The sequence below is a fragment of the Peromyscus maniculatus genome, chromosome 4 (genome assembly GCF_049852395.1).
Source record: "Peromyscus maniculatus bairdii isolate BWxNUB_F1_BW_parent chromosome 4, HU_Pman_BW_mat_3.1, whole genome shotgun sequence".
Taxonomy (NCBI): Eukaryota; Metazoa; Chordata; class Mammalia; order Rodentia; family Cricetidae; genus Peromyscus; species Peromyscus maniculatus.
This window is the reverse complement of record NC_134855.1, coordinates 2,952,482-2,976,146: the sequence shown is the minus strand read 5'-3', so window position 1 is coordinate 2,976,146 and position 23,665 is coordinate 2,952,482. Positions and strand designations below refer to the sequence as shown.

At 40.1% G+C, this 23,665-nt stretch overlaps 1 protein-coding gene across 1 annotated transcript; it reads left to right on the top strand.

Annotated features, from left to right (window-relative positions):
• Nucleotides 1-9,261: 9,261 nt before the first annotated feature.
• Or5c1 (olfactory receptor family 5 subfamily C member 1) lies at nt 9,262-10,305 on the top strand. The gene has a single exon (XM_006998852.1). The coding sequence runs from the start codon at nt 9,262-9,264 to the stop codon at nt 10,303-10,305; it is 1,044 nt and encodes a 347-aa protein (XP_006998914.1).
• The last annotated feature ends 13,360 nt before the right edge of the window (nt 10,306-23,665 follow it).

Genomic DNA, 23,665 nt, shown 5'->3' with positions numbered 1-23,665 from the left:
ATATGGTCAATAAGACCAAACAACAGCCTACAGAATGGGAAAAGATCTTCACCAACCCCACATCTGACAGAGGGCTGATCTCCAAAATATATAAAGAACTCAAAAAGCTAGACATAAAAATACTGAACAATCCCATTAAAAAATGGGCTACAGAGCTTAACAGAATTCTCAACACAAGAAGCTCAAATGGCTGAAAGGCATTTAAGGAATTGTTCAACATCCTTAATCATCAGGGAAATGCAAATCAAAACAACTCTGAGATACAATCTTACACCTGTCAGAATGACTAAGATCAAAAACACTGAAGACAGCTTAGGTTGAAGAGGATGTGGAGCAAGGGAACACTCCTCCACTGTTGGTGGGAATGCAAACTTGTACAGCCACTCTGGAAATCAGTATGGTGGTTTCTCAGAAAGTTGGGAATAAGTCTTCCTCAAGACCGAGTTATACCACTCTTGGGCATATACCCAAGGAATGCTCAATCTTACCACAAGGACACATGCTCAAGTATGTTCATATCAGCATTATTCATAATAGCAAGAACCTGGAAACAACCTAGATGCCCCTCAACTGAAGAATGGATAAAGAAAATATGGCACATATACACAATGGAGTACTACTCAGCAGTAAAAAAACAATGATATCATGAGGTTTGCAGGCAAATGGATGGATCTAGATAATATCTTGAGTGAGGTAACCCAGATTCAGAATGACAAACATAGTATGTCCTCACTCATAAGTGGATACCAAATGGGGGGGAAGGGATGGCCAGACTGAAACCCACAACTCCAAAGATGCTAGCTAACAGGAAAAGACCATAGGAGGGCACATGGATGATCCTGTGAAGTGGATGAGATCTACATGAGTGAACTGTTGGGGGGGGGGTGGCAGAGGGCGAGGAGTGGGGAATGAGAACATAAGGAAGGGTCAAGCTGAAACAGGGACAGAGTAAGAGGGCAGGGAGGAAGATACCATGATAAATGAGGACATCATGGGAATAGGAAGAGACAGGGTGCTGGGGAGGCTCTCAGGAATCCACAAGGTTGACCCCACCTTGGTCTGCTGGCAGTGGTCCAGAGGGTACCTGGTGTCTACTCTGGTGACCAGCCTAGCAAATAACCTAGCTGTCATCATAGAGCCTTTGTCCAGTGACAGATGGAGGCAGATACAGAGATCCACGGCCAGGCACCAGACTGAGCTCCAGGAATCCAATTGATGGGAGAGAGGAGAGATACTGCATGTGAGGGACATCGAGATCATGATGGGAAGACGTGCAGAGATGACCGGCCACACTAGTTGAAGCCCATGAACTGTGGACTAGTGGCTGTGGAGCCCCCATGGGACTGGACTAGGTCCTCTGGATATGGAAGACAGTTGTTTGGCTCAAACTGTTTGGGGGGCACCAAGGCAGGGGGATCGAAATCTGTCCCTGGTCTATGGGCAGACTTCTGGAATCCAGTGCCTGTGGTGTGACACTTTGCACAGTCTTAGTGCAGTGGGAAGGGGCTTGGACCTGCCTAGGCTCAGTGTGCTGGGCTCTGCTGACTCCCCATGGGAGACCTCGATTTGGGGGATGTGGGGTTGCAGGATGGCTTGAGAAATAGGGCTGGGGGTGGGAGTAGGGAGGAGGGGGGTTGTGGATAGTATGTGGAGTGAGTAGAAAATTTCTTAATAAAGAAAAATGAAAAAAATAAAAAATAAAAATAAAGGCTATATATGGCAAGGTTATAACCAACATTATACTAATGGGAAAAATTCAAATTATTTCATCTAAAATCAGGAAAGGATTCTTTCTACTGTAGTCTATGTAATATTTGAATTTTTGGTAAGCAATAAACAAAGAAAAAGAAATAAAAGGAGTTTCAAAAGGTTAAATTATTACCATATACTGATGTCAATAAAGACTAAAGACTTTACACCAAAAAGAAAATTCTTAGATGTGTTAAACATTTTATTAAAATAGAAAAATACAAAATTAAGATATAAAAGTGTTAGATTTTCTATATATGAATAATGAACTTTCTGAGAAAGAATTCAATTTTAAAGATCCATTCATAATAGCTTCAGAATAACTAACTAAATACCTCAGACCATGGCTAACAAAGGGAGTGAGAGGCCTCCACAGTGGGAACTTCAGAATGCTGGAGGAGGAAATTAAAACAGACAGTGGTGAGAATACAGAAAGACAAGCAGAAGCAGTACTGTGAAATGGCTACTTTACCAAAAGCAATCACCAACTCAATACAATTTCCATCAAAATTTCAATGACATTCTTCACAGAACCAGGAGGAAAATCTTAAAATTCATATACACACATAAAACATTCCAAATAGCAGAGAGAGAGAGATTCTGGAAGTGCCACAATAGCTGATTTTAAATTATATTCTAGGGGGCTGGAGAGATGGCTCAGAGGTTAAGAGCACTGACTGATCTTCCAGAGGTCTTGAGTTCAATTCCCAGCAACCACATGGTGGCTCACAACCATCTGTAATGAGATCTGGTGCCCTCTTCTGGCGTGCAGACATATATACAAACAGAACACTGTATACATAATAATAAATAAATCTTTTTTTAAAATATAAATAAATAAATAAATAAATAAATAAATAAATAAATAAATAAATAAATAAATAATATTCTAGGGTCATAGTTAGAAAAACAGCATGGTACTGGCACAAAAGTATTTACATAGACCAACAGAATATAATAAAGAACCAAGAAATAAACCCACATAGCCAAAGCCACCTGACTTTTAACCAAGGTGTCAAAAAAACTTAGGCCTTCTCAACAGTTGGTGATGGGAAAAATGAATACCTAGTACCTACCTCTCGTTCTGTACAAAACTCAATTCAAAATGGATTAAGATTATGACCTTGTCATAAGTGCTGGAGTCTAAAACTGCTAAAACAAAAGTCAGTAAAAAACACTTCAAATACAGGGCTGAGCAAGCACTTTCTGAAAACACCCCAGTGATCCATGAAATAACAGCAAGAGTCAACAAATGAGGTTTAACATTAACAGTTTCTCCCCAGCAAATGAAGCAACCAGCAGAGTGAAGAAATACCTATATGATGGAAGAAAAATCTTGTCAAACTCTACATCCAACCCAAACACCAATATCTAGAATCTCTAAAGAAATCAACAAATTCAATGCTGAAAAATCATCCAACTAATAGATAAACAAGTGAACTAAATAGATAGTTCTAAGAAGAAATGCGAGTATGAAAGATGCTCAGTATGCTTAGCCATTAGGAAAATTTAAATTAAAACTACCTTGAGATTCCATCTCACTCCAGTCAGAATGGGACACATAGAAATATCCTGTCTCTGAAACAGATATGTAGAGGGAAGGAGTAACTCTGCCTCAGAGCTTGCTCTGTAACAAAAAGAATGGATGTAAAAGGCAGACAAGGATGTGGTAGGCATTACAAATATGAATAACAATGTAATTTATTAGAACTACAAAAATGAGTTTGTGTAGAAGGACTCAAAAAATTTAAAGCATAATAAATAATAGTAATTGTTAATAACACATTAAAATACATGTTTGTATATTGTATAGATGTGTAAAAGTGAACCAAGGGGACCCAATCAAAGCCTGGGGACTCCCTCAACCAAACTTTTACAATATCCCCAGAAGTCAAACAGAGTGAGTCATCCCTAGCATTCCCCAGCCACCAGCTATCACAGAATTCCCAAAGATATGGAGACTGAGGGTCTCTAAAGACTCTGAGACCGTGGTGTGGAAAGGAGAAAGCAGAAGAAAACAGAAATAGGTCACTCCCTCAGGGTAGGAAGATTTTAAGGCCCCTTGTTCCTACTCCTTGGGTGGGACACAACCCTGTTACCTTCCTCTGTCATTGTTGCCTCAAAGGCTGGGCTGAAGTGTCTCCACTACAAAAGCTCTCTGCACACCTCTGCTTCTTGGTATGTTCCCAAACCTATAGCCACTAGCCATCCGTGCTGTCTGGGACAAGACACACTAAATGTCTGCATGCTGGGAAAGAACAAAATGTTCGAATTAAGGAAAGGACATGATACATATTGAGAAACGCCAGTCATTTTGTTCTCTCCAGATTTAAATGCATTTGTGAGTCCTCTGGGGTCTGGATATAGGAGTTTCACAGAAAGAAGGGAGCTTGCAGGAAAGAGTTCAAAGATCCCTCCAAGAAAACAGGAGTTCTGAGGTGTCACCCCTTATCACTGGGGTATCTACGGTGCCCAAGCCAGCAGCAGCAGCAGCATCCTCTGCAACTTTGTTGGAAATGCAGAATCTCAGGTCACAGACTTTCTGAGGTAGACACTGCATTCAATGAGACCTCAAGTTGGCCCTTGTGCATGTTCATAGCTGAGGAGAGCTGGCAGGGAGGTCCAAGTCAGCTCTGTATCAGGACCAGTACTTTCAGTTTTTCAGCTACAGATTTCTGAGCCTCACTCTAGAACAATTGTTGAGAACCTTTGAGCACTGTCTGTAGCAATCAGTTTTTCACAAAGTTCCAACCTAAGTCCTAATGACACCAGACCATAGAGAAGAGGTAGAACCGCTAACCTAAACCAAAGTACTCAATCTGAAGATGAGAGACTAAAGAAAGACACAGAGAGACAGTATTGAGGGGTAGACAAGGAGGCTGTAGTTCATACCCCAACTCTGTCCTCCTCGTAGCTATACATCTTAGTCCTTTCTCTTCTTTCGAATACAATGTTCTTACTTTCCAGTTAAGATTGTCCTAAACAGAGGAAGGAAATGGCTTGAGGCTGTTACAGCAGAAGCTAGATTAGAATGCCTGCTGTGCCACCCACAGCCACCTCAGCTAAAGAAAATCCTTAAGGAGTATCAGGAAGAGAAGGGCAAGCTAGAATCCAATGAACATTGATCCAGACAACCAGGCTGTTCTCAGTGAATGCTGAGAGAGGTAGAGGCAGACACATGAAGGCAAAGCCTTTCTTCAGCTAAAGTGGATCCCTCATGAACCTTGCTCAAGGTGTGCTCCTCATTTCCTGAGAAGAATGAATTATGTTTTGCTAAGTGTGAGTAGTAATCATCCTGTTTTGCCTGAAACTGAGAAGTTACATGGGGCACAGGAGTTTCAGGGGGCAAAAAAATCAACTTCAAAGTTCTGCTAATATTTTCCCCATCTTACAGATGGAGAAATGGAGAGATGTCCAAAGCAAATCTTCCCCTCACTTTGTAAAGGTGAGTGATGTTTGGTTTTCATGTGGAAAGACCAAAACGTACAAGGGGTTGGCCATCAGCAGTTGGCTTCATTCATGACAACATGTATATCTGATGGGGTTGGAGTCTCATTGCTATTTTGCTAAACGTAATATCTACAGTTTCTTACATTTTCCTGCAAGTGACAGAATGTCATTTTTCTTCATGGCTGAATAAAACGTTATCAGTTACATTTTTCATTATCCATTCATCTATTTGATGGGCATCTAAGATGAATTCCACATCTTAGCTATTGTAAAAATATCAGCAATGAACACGGATGTGCAAGCATAGCAGGTGTGGATCTGAGTCTAGAGGGCAGAAGCTGGGGCTTCCGGGTTCTTGTGTTTACACTGCACTGTACAGAGACATATGGATAGTTATAGGAAAGGGGGTAGTTTAAGGGGCAGATACAAAGGAGCAATATCTCACCTGTGGCCTGGCGCCCAGAGAGCAAAAAAGTGGGGGAAAGGTATGAAGTGAGCTCTGCAGTGACTCACGGGCATCAACAAGGTACCACCTCTTCCAAATTCATACAGACTCCAGACTTTCAGCCCTTGGCTGAAGGACACTCAGGTACACTGAAGTGCTTCCAGTCTTTCAGCTACGGCAGCCTCCTCCTCTTGTTGCCTAATCTCCTACCTCACAAATATTTCTAGGATAGGATATTGAGTCCTTTGAGTTTCCAGGAATGGTACCACTGATTATGGTAGTAATTATGTTTTAGTTTTTTGAGAAGCTTCACACTGCTTTCCATAACGGCTGCACTAGTTTGTACTCCCACCAACAGTGGTTAAGGGGTTCTCTTTCCTGAATCTTGCCAACATTTTATCTTTATTTTGTTAGTAGTGGCCATTCTGACTAGAGTGAGATGAAATCTCCAAGTCATTTTAATTTGCATTTCTTTTATGCTAGATATTGAAGGTGTGTTTAAGTGTTTAATGTCAATTTGTATACCTTATTTTGTGAACTGTCTGTTCAGATCACTGGCCCATTTACTGATAGGTAATTTGTTGGTTTTGATTTTTTTTCTTGATGTTTAATTTTTCTGTTCTTTGCTTGTTTGTTTGTTTGTTTGTTTTATTTTTGTTTTGTTGAGACAGAATTTCTCTGTGTGGCCCTGGCTATCCTGAAGCTTGCTCTGAAGATCAGGCTGGCCTTGAACTCACAGAGATCTGCCTGCCTCTGCCTCCCAAATGCTGGGATTAAAGTAGTGCACCACCACCACCACCCATAATTATTTTTTAATAATTTTTATTTATATTTGGTAATTTCAGACATGGATATAATGATATTTTGATCATAGTCATCTCCCATTGCTCTCTTATAAACTTCTCACTCCTTTGTCCCATAAAGTCCCTCTTTATTTTCTCTTATTTTATTTATATGGGTGTTTTGCTGGTATGTGCCTGTGCATCACATGAGTACTCGGTGCCCCTAAAGATTAGAAGAGGGCCTTGGATCCCCTGGAACTGGAGTTTTTAACAGTGTGAGCTGCCATGTGAGCACTGGGAATTGAACCTGGGTCCTCTGGAAGATCAGTCAGTGCTCTGACCCACTGAGCCCTCTCTCCACACCCTAGTTTTACAGTTCTTTATATATCTTAGATATTGACACTTGTCTGAAGTGTAGCTGGTGAAGAGTTTCTCCCATTCTGTAGTCTGCCTCTCCATTCTGTTAAGTTATTTTGCTGTGGAGAAGGTTTTTAATTTCATGTGACCTTATCTGTCAGTTCTCAGGTCTGGTTTCTGTGCTACTGTATTTAGATTCAGAAATTTGTTGGCCATACCTGTGTCCTAGAGTGTTTTCCTAGGGTGTTCCTTTAGTAGTTTCAGCATTTCTGGTTTTAGATGAAAGACTCTGATCTACTTTTAATTGATTTCCTGCAGAGTGAGAGAGAGGGATATAATTTCACTCTTACATGGTTACACAGGTGGATCTAGTATTGTCAGCACCATTGGTGATAAGACTGTCTTTTTCCAGTGCATATTTTTCATACCTTTGTCAAAAATTAAGTGTCTAGGGTGTATCTCTGGGCCTTCTATTATGTTCCATTGTTGACTAAGCCTTTCTAATACGAATGTGTAGACTATAGCATCACATTCCATCCCTTAATGTACTCAGTTATTTACCCATTTAAAAATTTTAGTAGGAGAGAGATGATTCAGCAGTTAAGAGCACTGGTTGCTCTTCCAGAGGACCTGAATTCAATTCCCAGCACCCACATGGCAGCTCACACCTGTCTATAACTCCAATTCCAGGGAATCCAACACCCTCACAGGCATACATGCAAGCAAAACACTAATGTACATAAAATAAAAATAAATATTAAAAATTTAGCAGAGGCTTGAGAGATGGTTCAGCCATTAAGAGCATGCACTGCTCTTCCGGTGGACCTGAGTTCAATTCCCAGCACCCATATCAGGTTCCAGGAAATCTGATGACTCTAGCCCCTTTGGGCACACACACACATGCACATACCCATACACACACACACACACACACACACACACACATATATATATATATATATATATATATATATATATATATATATGCAATTACAAATAAAAGTTACTTTAATTTAAAAATATTTTAGGCCACATGTGGTGGTGTACACCTTTAATCCCAGCACTCAGAAGGCAGTGACAAGCAGATCCATGTGATATCAAGGTCAGCCTGGCTACATAGTGAGTTCTAGCACAGCCAGGGATGTGTAGAAAGATCTTATCTCAAAATAATAGATGATAGATAGATGGATAGATAGATAGATAGATAGATGATAGGTAGGTAGATAGATAGATAGATAGATAGATAGATAGATAGATAGATAGATAGATAGATAGATAATAGATAGATAGATAGATAGATGATAGGTAGATAGATAGATAGATAGATAGATAGATAGATAGATAGATAGATAGATAATAGATGGGTGACATAGTAAGGTGGATATATGCTGCAGCAGGCACAGATGAGGAGATGTTCAGTTTCCTTTGGGTAAATCATAAAGGTCTTCACACTGGAGATACACAAAGAAGTGAGTCATGGGTCCTAGATAAAGGAAATAAATAAAAAGACACAGGTGTATGAAGCAACATTGCCCTGGGGGAAATTCACTATTTTTGCTTACCTTAAATCTGTTTCATTCCTGTATTGAGCCGATGCATTTGATTCTGTTCACTGAAACTTTCAATGAAAGCTTGCTCTGTTCCAGGACCTGTGTGAGATGCTTCACACACATTATCTTACTCAGTCCTTGCCACTTCCCCTCATTAAACAGAGAAAAAAAATAAGTCTCGGGAAAGTAAAGAGCCAACAGTTCCACCCTCGTCCCTTCCATACCTCATTGTCTTCCCAAGACACCTGTCCACTCCTAATGGAAATAATTCCTCTCCAAAAACCTTAAATATTGCAATAAATCCACAAGAGTCTGGTTAAGGAGTATTAGGAAAATTTATTAGGGTAAATTGAGGAAATACACTCAAGAATACAGAACAGAATAGACAGCTGAAGTCGTCCTCTGATCTGACCAGAAGAGAATCTACCTGGCAGTTTGATCAGACCAGGCAGCAGGCAGCAGGGAGATGGGGCTTGTGACCTTTCTCCCTTTCCTTTTAAGAGGTCACATACAACGGCAAGCAGCACCTCCTCCCTCAGGCCCTACAGCCCAAGACCATAGGCGGAGCAAACACCACTACACTTAAAGGTCATAATAGGAGACAGTTTCTGCCCATTCTCATGCCTGCTTTCCTCCCTGGGAACTAGAGAAGAAAATGCACATAGAGTCATGACATTTTCAATCCCTCTATACTATATTTCACCCCATTCACCACCACACATTTTACAAGTATTGACACTTGCTACATGCCAGGCAATGTTCTCAGTGCTGAGGACAGAGAAGTCAGAAGGACTTCTGCCTTCATGGAGATGGAGCTGCAGTGACTTCTCAGAGTTTGGAATGGGGTATGATGGTTATGCTTGTCAAAGGCTACATGAGCAATTTTGTCCAGAAAGACTAGAACCTGGGATGCAATTCTTCCTCTTCTATGATAGCCTTTCTCTCATCCCCCTCTTGCTTTCCCTACTCTCAGTCTCTACCCAGCAGGATAAGCTCAGAGAACTTCACATGGTCCAGAGTTACACCAGATGAATTCATCCTCTTGGGGATCACAAATCGTTGGGACCTGCGCGTGACCCTCTTCCTGATATTCCTGCCCATCTACTTCATCAGCCTGCTGGGAAATGTGGGCATGGTGCTACTCATTCGTGTGGATGCCAGGCTCCACACACCCATGTACTTCTTCCTGGCCAACCTCTCCCTGCTAGATGCTTTCTATTCCTCTGCCATCGGCCCCAAGATGCTAGTTGACCTCCTACTGTCCCGTGCTACCATCCCTTATGTAGCCTGTGCCCTCCAGATGTTTGTCTTTGCAGGGTTGGCTGATGCTGAGTGCTGCCTGTTAGCAGTCATGGCCTACGATCGCTATGTGGCCATTGGGAACCCTCTTCTCTATACCACAGTTATGTCACCCCGTCTATGTCTGGCCTTACTAGGGGCATCAGGCCTGGGTGGAGCAGTGAGTGCCTTTGTACATACAACCTTCACCTTCCGTCTGAGCTTCTGCAGCTCACTGGAGGTCAACAGCTTCTTCTGTGATATTCCTCCACTGCTGGCCATCTCCTGCAATGACACCAGTCTCAATGAACTCCTCCTTTTTGCTGTCTGTGGCTTTATCCAGACAGCCACGGTATTGGCTATTGCTGTGTCTTATGGATTCATCGCTGGGGCTGTGATCCGCATGCAGTCAGCTGAGGGCCGTCGGCGGGCAGCTTCCACATGTGGCTCTCACCTCACAGCTGTGGCCATACTGTATGGGACCCTTATTTTCATGTACCTGCGTCCCAGCTCCAGCTATGCCCTGGACACTGACAAAATGGCATCTGTGTTCTACACTCTCGTCATTCCAGCTCTCAACCCACTCATCTACAGCCTTAGAAACAAAGAGGTCAAGGAAGCCCTTCGTCGTACCTGGAATCGATTCTGCTGTCCAGGACGGAGCACCAGTGATTGGTCACAGGAAGTGGGTTAGGAATGAAGACACTCTTTCTGTCACTGTGGGTAAAGATAGGTGTTCCTCAGACTTGGATGTCTCCTGTCATTATTGAAGAAGCTATCAAAGGGGAAGGGAATGAAAACATACAAAAGGGAGGCAGAAACCTAGAATATTCTAGAGCAAGACCAAAAGAAAGCACCAAGACGAAGTAATGTTGCTGTGAATGTTCCTTGGTGTTCAAAACACTTAACTTCCTAGATATGACCTGGTGAAACATCAGAGATTTGTTTCCACCTGTGCATGTAAGATGCTGATCCCTAGAAACTCCAAATGAGATCCACAATTAGTTCCAACTATCCCTAGATTCCTACCCTGGTAGATTCCTTCACTGCTGGTGGCCATGCTCTTTGCTCCTCAGAACTTCAGGAAATTATCTTTGGAACCCATCACACCAGAGTGAGAATGAATATGATGGAACAGGTGCCCTGCCTTGCAGCCTGTGTGCTCTGTGTCTCTGCAAAGTGGATGAGCAAGTGCCATGCTGGGAGGTTGAAGAGGTCATAAGGGGCCATAGGCAGGTGAGATAGATGTTATTCACCAGCACACAGGCCACTGTGCAGAGAGCCACCAGCAGACACACATTGACATACAGGCCAGCATATGGGTGGGCACAGACACACACATAGGCTACATGGAGATAGGAACATGTGCCTACAGAGAGACATACATGAAGACTGGTAAAGTCTAAAGCAAGACAAAGAACTCAGCCCCTGACCTTAAGGTCACATTTAAACAGAATTCCACAATAGTGTCAATCTGCCAGGAATAGTTATATAACAGATTTCATCACTACTTACTTTGGGCATGGTTCCTGAACATGCGGTGTCAAGCACTTTGTGCTCACTCATAGCTCTGACTGTCCAGTGTCAGCTTTGTTTTAGCTGACTCATACCAAATATCCACATTAGCATCATGTTGTCTAAATATAAGCTGTCCCCAGGGCCTTCTGTGTCCACCATTGAGTTAGGCCCAAAACATTTTAGGTGTCTGACATACTTGAAGTTATTTTAAACTTTTGGATAATTAATAGAGGTTAACTTTTCTTTAAGCTTAATAGTAGGGCTTAGTTTGTTGATAAATTTATCTAAATTTATCATATAGATGGGCAAGGTTGACATCAACGTTGGGTGTTTTATGTTATGATATACTATACAAAAGGAAGATTGGGGTTAGGCAAAGAAATATCATAACTCTGACCTTTTGGGCAATGGTTACTATATTAGTTATATCCTTCTTTTATTATTTTACACCAAAAAAGGGAAATGTGGTGATATATTGTTTCTCAAATAAAGCTTGTTTGAGGATCAGAGGACAGAGCCAGCCACTAGATTAAACATAGAGGCCAGGCAGTGGTGGCACACACCCTTAATCCTAGCACTCTGGAGATAGACATCCATCTGGATCTCTGTGAGTTCAAAGCCACCCTGGGCTATATGAGATTGATCCAGTCTAGGAAAGAAACAGAACCAGGCAGTGGTGGCACACACCATTAATCCCAGTACTTGGGAGTCACACACATTTAATGGCTAGGTGGAGAACAGTATATAAGCCACAGGGTGTCCTTCTCCTCCCAGATCACTACTAGTCAGACTTTTCTTCACTAGCTGACAAGAAGACAGTTAAACTGAACTTAGAGTCACCGGCTTACTGAGCTGATGTCACTTCCAAGTCTTTACACACATTTGCTCCCACTTCCAACACAGCTCCTGCTTCTCAGTTCTCACCATGTTGTGAGAACCCACTTTATGCCATGAGTGCTCCCAATAACTCCCTTAGTCACTCCTAACCCAAAGTGTGGCTGTCCTCACAATCTTCCTAAGTGATGTTCAAAGGAGTTTAAGAGGGAAATAGCTCATCTGAGTTAGATGAGCTGTACTAAGATAGGGAGAATTTTAGGGTAGGAACACATCTGTTTCTTCTTTAGTCTCCAGGTTCAGCTCTGTTACTGTCTCCCTGTCCCTTCCTCTTCTCACTAATTTATTTTCTTATCCATAAAATAGGATCAACATAAGATGGCTTCATGTTTCTTTCAGTTGATGTTGATTTTTAGGACTTATAAAATTATGTATCTGACTTTCTCCACTGATGTTAATTGTGTGGAAGGACCCAGGTACATCCTTCAGTACTAAGATGATGGGCAGTATTATGTATCTCTGGGAAATTTTTCCTCATCAAGGTGAGTCTTCATAGGGGACCTGAGCAGTACCAGGGTGTTAGGAGGACTTACCCTGTCCTCCTCTGGTCACACTCTCTTGGGATATTGGGTAGATGCTCTCATCATGTCAATTTAGATAGGTCTAGTAGTACACACCTGTAATCTCAGCTATTTGGCAGGTGGAGGCAAAAGGATCACAAATTTGGGGCCTGCTTGGCTATAGAATGAGCTCAAGGCCAGCCTGGGTAACTTAACCAGACCAAACCTTTAAATAAAAAAGAGGTCTGAGAATCTAGTGCAGTGGAAGAAAGCTTGCTTAGCATGTGTAAGGCCCTGGGTTCAATCCCCACTACCACCTCACCCAAACAAAAGGTTCTAGTTCATGCGGAAATATCGCAATTAACTGTCTTGCCAGGACTGAGTATGATCTTAGGATATGGGACTTAAAGTTTAAGGCTGAAATAATTCTGAGCAAATAGGAATGAGATGTTGGGATACCCATGATGTTCTCTAAGTAACTGTCTTAGCCATATCTTTTTCTCCATCAGCTAGTAACATCCAAGAATGCCACAGCTATGCATAGTTATACATATAGAGAAAAGATAGACTGGGCAGGAAGAGGGAGAGGGAGAGAGAGAGAGGGAGAGAGAGAATCTTGTGGCTGAAGTATTTATTATTTCTTCAATCTAAGTGCTAGATGGCTGATTTCTTCTTGAAGTGGAGTATGCAAGGCAAGCCCAGCTGTTGCATGAATCCTAAATGGCCTTATAATAAAAACCCGGAGTCATATATTAGAGTAAATGCTGAAAGATCAGAGAGACAAAGGAACAAGCCACTAGAGAAACCTCACACCACTACCAAATTCTCAAGCCAAATGGAAGGCGAGATCCTATCTCCACGAACCCTCTGACTGAAAGCCTCTGAGTCCTCAGCTGAAAAGCTTAGTTCCTGTCTCCTCACGTCTTATATGCCTTTCGACCCCCAGCCATATCACTTCCTTCCTAGTGCTGGGGTTAATGGCATGTGTGCTTCCCAAATACTGGTAGCAAAGGCATAAGATCTCAAGTGCTGGGACTAAAGGCCTGTGACTCCCAAGTACTGGGATTAAAGGTGTGGCCACCACTGCCTGGCTCTTTTACTCCCCTAGACTGAATCAATCTCATGTAGCCCAGGGTGGCTTTGAACTCACAGAGATCCAGATGGATCTCTGCCTCTTGAGTGCTAGGATTAAAGGTATATGTCACCACTGCCTGGCCTCTATGTTTAATCTAGTTCCTGGCTCTGTCCTCTGACCCTCAAACAAGCTTTATTTGAGAAACAATATATCACCATATTTCCCTTTTTATTTAAAATAATAAAAGAAGGTTATAACTAATAAAAGAAAAACTGTAGCAATACAATAACTATATATATAGTCAAGAATTACATTAACATTTGACATATTCAGAAAAAATACTCCATTATTTGTCCTATTTTGATGAGTCCAAAATGTTGTAGCTAATTCACTTTCTATCCTAACTTGTATTACCAACCCAAAGCTATCTTCTGATGTTTTTCAAACTTATATACTTTACATCTCTTTAGTGAGTTTCTTTTCTGAATTTGTTAACAAGGAAAACTATAAATATAACTATCTAGTCTTCAACTCCCTCAGAGACCCAAGAAGGAAATAATATTAACTGAGTAAGCAGGAAGTGCAAACAAATGACTTCAAAAGAATATGAGAAATGACAGAAACAGCTGACTACCTGGACAGTCACCCAAGGTTCCTCTGCAACATTGGGGCATCCATCTTCGGCCTACAGACCTAGCATATCTGACAGACTTTTCTGTGAAGCAGGATTTTCTGAAGGGCCTTCCTACTTTGTCTTGGCAAGGTTCTGCAGTCACATTCTTTTGTGTCCTGTTTGTCCATTTGGACAGCACACTGTCAGCAGTCGAGGCAGGGGCATTTTCTTGCACAGTGGCTAACTTGCCACAAAGAAAGTAAACTCCATGTGGAGTTTCTTTGATGCTCATCATCCTCTCTGAAGTAGATGGTGCTGCCAGGAGCAGACATGTCTCATTGTCATAAAAAAGGAATCTTTGTTTTTAAAACATCTTACATGCTATAATATGTAGATCTCTGAAGTGTTTGAAAATGACCTGTTTGTCTAAAATATATATTTGAACTTGAAAACATACCTAACCTGACAAGTTCCATTGTAATAGGGGACTAGCAACTAAACTACATTTTTTATTATCCTAAAAAGTTGGTAATAATAACTTTCAAGGACTAGCAATTTGAATTACATTGTTAAATGAGCTATATAGGTATAATACTTGAATAAGAGTAGAAATATATGTACAGTATATTCCAACAAAAATAATCTCAAATTTGTATCAATATACACAATTTGTATGCAATATACAAAAATCTAATTCACTGTAAAATATTTAAAACTAGTAGTTGCTTTTTAAAAATAGATTCAATAATCTACCTTTTTCAACTTATCATATCCATATTCTCCCTTTTTTCTTTTTAGAGTAGATTCAATAATCTAACCTTTTATCCTATCATTTCTTTTTTGTTTGTTTGTTTGTTTGTTTGTTTGTTTTTCGAGACAGGGTTTCTCTGTGTAGCTTTGAGCCTTTCCTGGAACTCACTCTGTAGACCAGGTTGGCCTCAAACTCACAAAGATCTGCCTGCCTCTGCCTCCCAAGTGCTGGGACTAAAGGCATGCACCACAACCACCCAGCCTTATCCTATCATTTCTATATCTCTTTTTTTCAGAGTACATTCAATAATTTACCTTATCTTCTCATATCTATATACGCATTTTTTCTTTTTCTTTCTTTCTTTTTTCAAACAAGAACCCTGAATCTAATCTTCTTTGTTTAGGTCTTTTTCCTAAACATTACCAATAACAACTTGTAATAAGCCACCAAAACAATGACAATTATCCATAATCCATTGAATGACCAAAAATCACTCACTCTACCTCTTGGGAATGTGGGCATTGTGTTCTTTAAATTACTTCCTACTGTCTGGGGGAGATGGCATCTTTAGGGGATTCAGAAAAGAAAATTTTGGATTAATTGTCAAGTCCTGGGAGAGGCAACTGTATCATTTGTTGTTCAGCCTCAGGGTACTGAGAAAGTTCAGGGCTTGTCTCAAGTCCTGGCTAGAGTAGTCTGTGAGACTGGATCATCTCAGCTAGCTATCTCGAAATTGTTCTGAGCAATTTATAGTCCAAAGCTGATCTTTGGGTAGTATTTGTCAGCTTAATGGTGTTATCATCATCCACGTGGATTCATTGTTGTGGGATCTCATCATCCTTTTGGAAATTTCATAGATTACATTAGGTCAGATTATTTCTTTTCTTGATATTTTTTTCTGGGTACTTCTCTCTTCTTCTTTGGATGCTTATTTGTCCAAAGGTCTTTAAATTCTTCAAGATGTTTATTTTTATTTTCCTGAAAAGACAAAAACAAAATCCTTCCCAAACCCTAGCTTTGGAGGAGTTTCCAAATCTAATCTTTATCAATTTGATTTATGATTTCTCCTGAATTTTTTGTTCTCGCTTCTATAGCTGTTCTATCATCCAGAGCAGTATAGTTTTTTACAATAGGTATTAGGCTTTTTAATAGATCTGGAAAGGGGTTTCTTCTATGATAGCAGGAAAGGATTGAATGGAATTTGGCATGGGGGCCTGCCAGGGGCCCCTCAGGGAGTTCCCTGATGACAAAGGCAAAGGATTACCTTGTCTGTTCCTTCTTGATCTACATTCATTGGTCCAATGTCTGCCTTTACCACACCTTCTGCATAATCCAGAAGGGAGAGGTGTTCTATTGCCATTGTTCTTTGAAGAAACATTGTTTCTAGGAATGCCCTAGTTATAGTCCCTTTTTAGCTGACCTTGTTTACTACAAGTAAAACATTTGACATTACTATTTTTCTTCAAATTTCTGGAAATCACCTCTCCTCTCCAAGCATCATCATTGTCATGAGATTCAATATTGACTGTATCTCAGATCCATTCCTCCAAGGATGCTGATCTTGCCTTTAATGGCCAAATTACCCTTTTGCATTAGTATTAGCATTTTCAAAAGCCAGAGATTCAATTATTATTTGTCTAGCTTCTGAATTTGGTATCATTCTATTTACTGCTGAAGTCAGTCTTTGTAAGAAATCAGTGAAGGTTTCTTTTGGGCCCTGTAAAAACTTTAATAAATGACTCAATTTTCTCCCCTACTTCTTCAATTCTGTCCCAAGCATTCAAGGCTGACATGTAGCATAAAGGTAGGGTGTGGTCATCATATAAAGATTGTCTTTGTATATCAGCATAATTGCCCTCCCCAAGAAGCTAATCTTGGGAAATTTCCATACTCTAGCACTACTTCATTTTTCAATGGTCTTAGCCTCATCCTTCCACTAGGTCCTCCATTGTAACTGGGGACCAGTCTCTAAGACAGCTGTAACCAAATCTTTCCAATTTTGAGGGGAAATTCTCTTACAAGTTGACCACGAGTTTAACATCTGCTTCAGATATGTGAATGTATACCATATGAGACTATCACTTCTTTGAATCTCCTCAAATCTAACATTTGCACAGGAATCCAATCAAGCCCACAGTCTTGGAGATATTTATCACTTGGCAGTTCCTATAAGGTTATTGGATGAATTAAGGTTGGCTGTTTGAAAGCCTTAGGCTGTTTCTCCGTAACCTTATAATGCAATGTTGAGATTGGTTCTCCTTTAAATTCCTCTGTCTGGGTCTGAATATCTCTGTGATCTGTTTTAATAAATTTTTCTAAGCCTTGTATCTTGGCACTCATATTAACCAATTTTTTTAATGATAAAACAGAAGTGATCAAACAAGTAATATATATAATTGACATTACATAAACCCCATCAACATTAATTATTCTCTCATTTAATTGTTCCATTTTCAGACCATCAATCATATTATCAAAAAGAGACCAAACTCCTTCCATTGTAATAGTGTTTCCCACTTTTTAAAGTGGGAAAAAACTCTCTTTTGACTAATTCCTCCTTTTAAGAAATCCCAATTGGCCGGGCGGTGGTGGCGCACGCCTTTAATCCCAGCACTCGGGAGGCAGAGCCAGGTGGATCTCTGTGAGTTCAAGGCCAGCCTGGTCTCCAAAGCGAGTTCCAGGAAAGGCACAAAGCTACACAGAGAAACCCTGTCTCGAAAAACCAAAAAAAAAAAAATCCCAATTGACTCACCAGATCTGCAGACAATGACGATTCAGATGATGGTGTGGCAGCAGCCTGAGGAGGGGGACCAGAGAAAGCCAAAGGAAAGAAACTAAAGAGACCCAGCTGTCTGCATGAGGGAACGTATGGAGTGAAAGCAGCTAATTCTGGCATGTTTGAAGGCTGAGCCTGGGCATGGGCCCGGGCCTGGGCCTGAGCCTGGGCCTGAGCCTGGACCTGAGCCGGAGCATGAGCCTTAGCCTGAGTCTGAGCCTGAGGCTGAGTCTAAGCCTGGGCCTGAGCCTGAGCCTGGGCCTGGGTGGGAGCATCTGACTTCAAAGCCACAGGCAAGTGGCTTTCTTGTGAATTCATGCCCCTAAAGTTGGATGCCAGATATTGCCCAAATGGTGAATGGTCTTGTAATAAAAAACCCGGTGCCAGATATTGGAGTAAATGCTGAAAGATCAGAGAGACAAAGGAACAAGCTACTAGAGAAACTTCATACCACTACCAAATCCTCAGGCCGAATGGAAGGCAAGATCCTATCTCCACGAACCCTCTGACTGAAAGCCTCTGAGTCCTCAGCTGAAAAGCTTAGTTCCTGTCTCCTCACACCTTATATGCCTTTCGACCCCCAGCCATATCGCTACTTCCTTCCTAGTGCTGGGGTTAATGGCATGTGTGCTTCCCAAATACTGGTAGCAAAGGCATAAGATCTCAAGTGCTGGGACTAAAGGCCTGTGACTCCCAAGTACTGGGATTAAAGGTGTGTACCACCACTGCCTGGCTCTGTTTCTCTCCTAGACTGGATCAATCTCATGTAGCCCAGGGTGGCTTTGAACTCACAGAGATCCAACAGCTGGAGATATAGGTACAGGACACTGGGTTCAATCCCCACTATCAAAGGGGAAAGAAGTATGATGTTAACACCTTAAGTTAAAAACAGAAAATACACACACACACACACACACACACACACACGATGATATTTTATTTGTACTGAAATGTGATTTTATTTGTATGTTAATAAAATAAATAAAGTTGCCTGGGGGTCAGAGCTAATAGTAAGCCATAGTGGAGCTGAGCGTTTGTGGCACATGCCTTTAATCCCAGCACTTGGTAGGCAGAGCTAGGTAGATCTCTGTGTGGTCAAGGATACAGCCAGCATTGGAGACACACGCCTTTAATCTTAATACCAACCATAGAAAACCTGGAGGTCTGTACAGACAGGCAGTGACGAGGCGGTCATGTGGTTGGAGATGTTTCTCATTTACAATCTATTGTTGGAGTAAAAAATGATGAACTGAATAATTTGTTCAAAACCTTAGAAGGTGACAAGGACTTAAATAGTTCAAGAAATTATCACCTGAAGCTGAGAAAGAATTGGCCTTGGTAGAAAAGAAAGTACATGAAGGGCACGTGGATCTTATTGATCCAAAGCTGGATTGCATTTTGGTTATTTTACCTTCTAGGCATTCTCCTACTGGAATATTAATGCAGAGGGAAGATATTATATTGGAATGGATATTTTTACCAAATAAACTAAATAAAAAATTAAAATTTATGTGGAAAAAATCTCTGACTTGATTTGGAAAGGAAAACTGAGACTTCGTCAATTAGCAGGAATCGACCCAGCAGAAATTGTCATACCTTTAACTAAGGAGGACATTGATAAATTATGGACAGAAAGTAAACCTTGGCAAAGAGCTTGCAGTAATTATTTGGGAAAAATTAACAGCAAATATCCCAAAAGCGATAGAATTGATCTTATAAAGAGAGCTGATTGGATCTTGCCTCAAATTGTATGGCAAAAACCCATATCTGGAGTTCGTACATTTTATACAAATGCCAACAAACAAGGAAAGGCAGGTTACAAATCAGAAAATTTAAGTAAAGTGGTTCAAAGTCCTTATAATTCAGTTCAAAAATCAGAATTGTATGCTATACTGTTGGTATTAATGGATTTTTCAGAACCTTTCAACATAGTAACTGACTCTCAGTATGCTGAAAGAGTAGTATTGCATATTGAGACTGCAGAATTTATCCCTGATGCTTCAGAATTAACTTCACTATTTATTCAATTACAAGATACAATCAGGAAAAGGAGTCATCCTTTATATATAACTCACATTCAATCCCATACTGGTCTGCCAGGCCCTCTAGCACAAGGCGATGGTGAGACTGATAAATTATTGATAGAAAATGTGCTGGAGGCCTCAGAATTTCATAAAAAACATCATGTCAATATTTACAATTTACTATTTTAAAAAAGGATTTTTTTATACCCTGGCAACAAGCCAAAGAAATAGTAAAGAAATGTCCTACTTGTTCCTTCTACAATCAAATACCATTACCAGCAGGATGTAGCCCAAAGGGTACTCAGAGGAATGAAATCTGGCAGATGGACATGTTTCACTTTGCAGAATTTGGAAAATTGAAATATGTACACCATACCATCAATACTTATTCAGGATTTCAATAGGCAACTGCTTTGAGTTCTGAAAACGCTGATTCTGTAACCACTCATTTGCTAGAAGTTATGGCCATCACTGGGATACCTGCACAAATTAAGACTGACAATGCCCCATCATATGTCTCTGTTAAAATGAAACAGTGTTTTGCTTATTTCAATATAAAGCATATTACAGGCATACCACATAATCCTACAGGTCAAGCAGTTATAGAAAGATCAAACAGAACTCTAAAGGATATGCTAAATAAACAGAAAGGGGTAACAAAAACCCCCAGAAATAGACTGCAAAAGGCTCTATTAACTTTGAATTTTCTCAGTGCAAATGAGAAAGGAACAACAGCTATAGAATTTATTTTTTATTAAAAAATTCTATTTTTAGCCGGGCGGTGGTGGCGCACGCCTTTAATCCCAGCACTCGGGAGGCAGAGGCAGGTGGATCTTTGTGAGTTCGAGGCCAGCCTGGGCTACCAAGTGAGTTCCAGGAAAGGCGCAAAGCTACACAGAGAAACCCTGTCTCGAAAAACCAAAAAAAAAAAAAAAAAAAAAAAAAAAAAAAAAAAAAAATTCTATTTTTAATAGAAAAAAACTACAGAATTAAATCAGCCTATATACTTTAAGGATGTACTGACCTCAGAATGGAAACCAGGATATGTGTTACATTGTTGACGAGGTTTTGCTTGTGTTTCTACAGGAGAATATAAGTTGTGGGTACCATCAAAATTGATAAAGGTTCGATTTGAACAAGAGAGACCTCTTAATTAGAAGAGGTGATAGTTCATCAACCAGCATGAACATCCCATTTAAACTAACTTTTACCAGTAACACATGCCTTTTCATTTAATCAGATAATAACTTGCCAAAAAGGAACATCCCCAAAATTAGTCTTGGGGAAAGGTTTTTGTTTTTGTCTTTTAGGAGAATTAAGGTTAAGGAATCTGAAGAACACTGGACAAATGAGACAATTGAAGAAAAGGGACAAATCATCTATCCCAGGAAACAGAGTGAAATGGTGTATGGGTATATCATCCAAAAAAATTCTATAAGTCTTCCTAAATGTTTGTTTCTTCTAATAGTCCCAGTTCAATTAAATTTTAAAGCTGACTTTGGAGTTGAAGAATGGCTCTATCCTTCTTTAAACTCAAGCATGTTGTTAAAAGAAAAATGCAAACTCCCTGTGTCATACCAGAAGAAAAGAGCCGTCTTCTGCTATGGGACAGGAGAAAAACGAAATTAATTAAGGGACTATTCTATTATTAATCTCAACTCTTTGATTATGAATTTTATATCAAAATTTACAAGATTAATATAGATATATATAGATATATATACATTTTAAATTTTTTTAAGATATGAATGGTCATATAGAGTACTTACTAATTCTAGAAAAAAGGCTTCAATTAGCTGCATATATATGTCTTTGTGTTGGAGTCTCTTATCTGTTTTCTGCAGGAAATCATGGCCAGGCCTAACATCAACTGAAGTCTCCAGAAAGAAGATGGGGCCCCGCAACAACAACAATGGACAATAATAATATCATTAAGCTGACAAACATCATCTACAGATCAGCTTTGAACTACAAAGTGCTCAGAGCAATTTTGAGAGGGCTAGCTGAGATGATCCAGTTTCAAAGACTACTTGAATAAGGACTTGAGATAAACCCTGAACTTTGGCATTATACACAGACTGGATAACGAAGGATAGAATTTGACAATTGACCTAAAATTTTTCTTTCAGGATAAAGATAACTTAGCCCATACCCAGCAGGAAGCAATTTTAAGAATACGACGCCCACATTCCCAAAGAGGTGGTGTGGGGTGGGTGGTTTTTTGGTCTTTTTAAAGGGTTTTGGGTCTGGGATAATTTTCATTGTTTAGGGGGGGTTGGTTACAAGTTGTTGTCAAGGGTTAGGAAAAAGGCTATGCAAAGGAGATTAGATTTAAGGTTCTTGTTTAAAAAAAAGAAAATTACTAGTTTTAAATACTTTACATTGGATTGGATTGTTTTATATTGTATATAAATTATATATATTGAAATTGATATTGTTAGAAAATGCTATATGTATATTTCTAATTGTACTTATACCATTCATTTAACAATGTAATGCAAATTTTCTGATCTTTGAATGTTATTATTACCAAATATTAGGATATATAGGAATGAAAGTTAGTAGTTAGACATTACAATAGAACTTGTAGTCATATTAGATATGTTTTAAAAATTGAGCAGATACATTTTAGACAGGTCATCTTCAAACCCTTCAGAGATCTACAGATATGGCATTTAAAATGTTTTAATAACTTAGAATTTTTTTGTTATGACTATGAGACATGTCGGCTCCTGGCAGTACCAATCTACTTCAGAGAGAATATGGGCATTGAAGAAACTGCATATGGAGTTAACTTTCATTGTGGCAAAATTAGCCACTGGACAACAAAGTATCCTCGAATCAACTGCTGACAAACAGGACAGACAGGACACGAAACAAAGGACTACTGATTCTTGCCAAAACAAGTGTGGTTATGGCTTTATCAAAAGGCATGTTCTGAGGCCAGGACAATATGGTACCATCCCTGAAGTGGCCTTCACAATCCAGAAAAGGTACAGTGCCCTTTTCTTTGAAGGCAGCTGAACAGGCAGTGGACTGATGGCTTCTGATGTGCAATGGAACAGCAGCTGAAACAGTTATTCTTGAAGAGTAACTAAGCTCACGCCTCTCAATAGTAGACTGGCATTTAATAGAGGGATGTGGAGAAGAACGGGATCCTGAGATGAAGCCATATATACACAGCCAAGAAGAATGGACAGCTGAATTCAAAAAACATCAACAATTTCCAGAATTTAAAATCCTGAATCATGACATGACACTAGTGGAATTCAGGTGTTTCTGGTACATGGACTGCGCTCACCCAATGTGAGGTTGAACTGTTGACCTTGTGTACATCCTACTTCACAAATGAGTCTGTCAGATACGCTAAGCCTATAGGCTAAAGATGATGCCCCAACACTGAGGAGAAACCTCAGGTGACTGTCCAGGCAGCTGGCTGTTTCTGTCAACTCACAAATTTTTTGGAAGTTGCTTGCATGAACTTCCTGTTTTTATTTTTATTAGGTAATATTATTTTCCTTCTTTGGTCTCTGAGGGAGTTGAATATTAGTTAGTTATAGTTGAAGATTAGTTAGTTATAGTTGAAGACTAGTTAGGATAGAAAGTGAATTAGGTACATTTTGGACTTACCAAAATAGGATAGATAATGAAATTATTTTCTTTGAATTTGTCAAATACAAATGGACTAGACATTGTTTAGGTATTTGTTACTTGTATATATTGTATATAGTTATTGTACTTTTGTATATAGTTTTTCTTATGTTAGTTAGAACCTTTTTCCTTTTTTCTTTTTATTAAAATAGAAAAAGGGAGCCGGGCGGTGGTGGCGCATGCCTTTAATCCCAGCACTTAGGAGGCAGAGGCAGGCGGATCTCTGTGAGTTTGAGGCCAGCCTGGGCTACC

Excerpts from the sequence above, each read along its gene's own strand:
- Or5c1 (XM_006998852.1), top strand. The coding sequence starts at position 9,262 with ATGATAGCCTTTCTCTCATCCCCCTCTTGCTTTCCCTACTCTCAGTCT.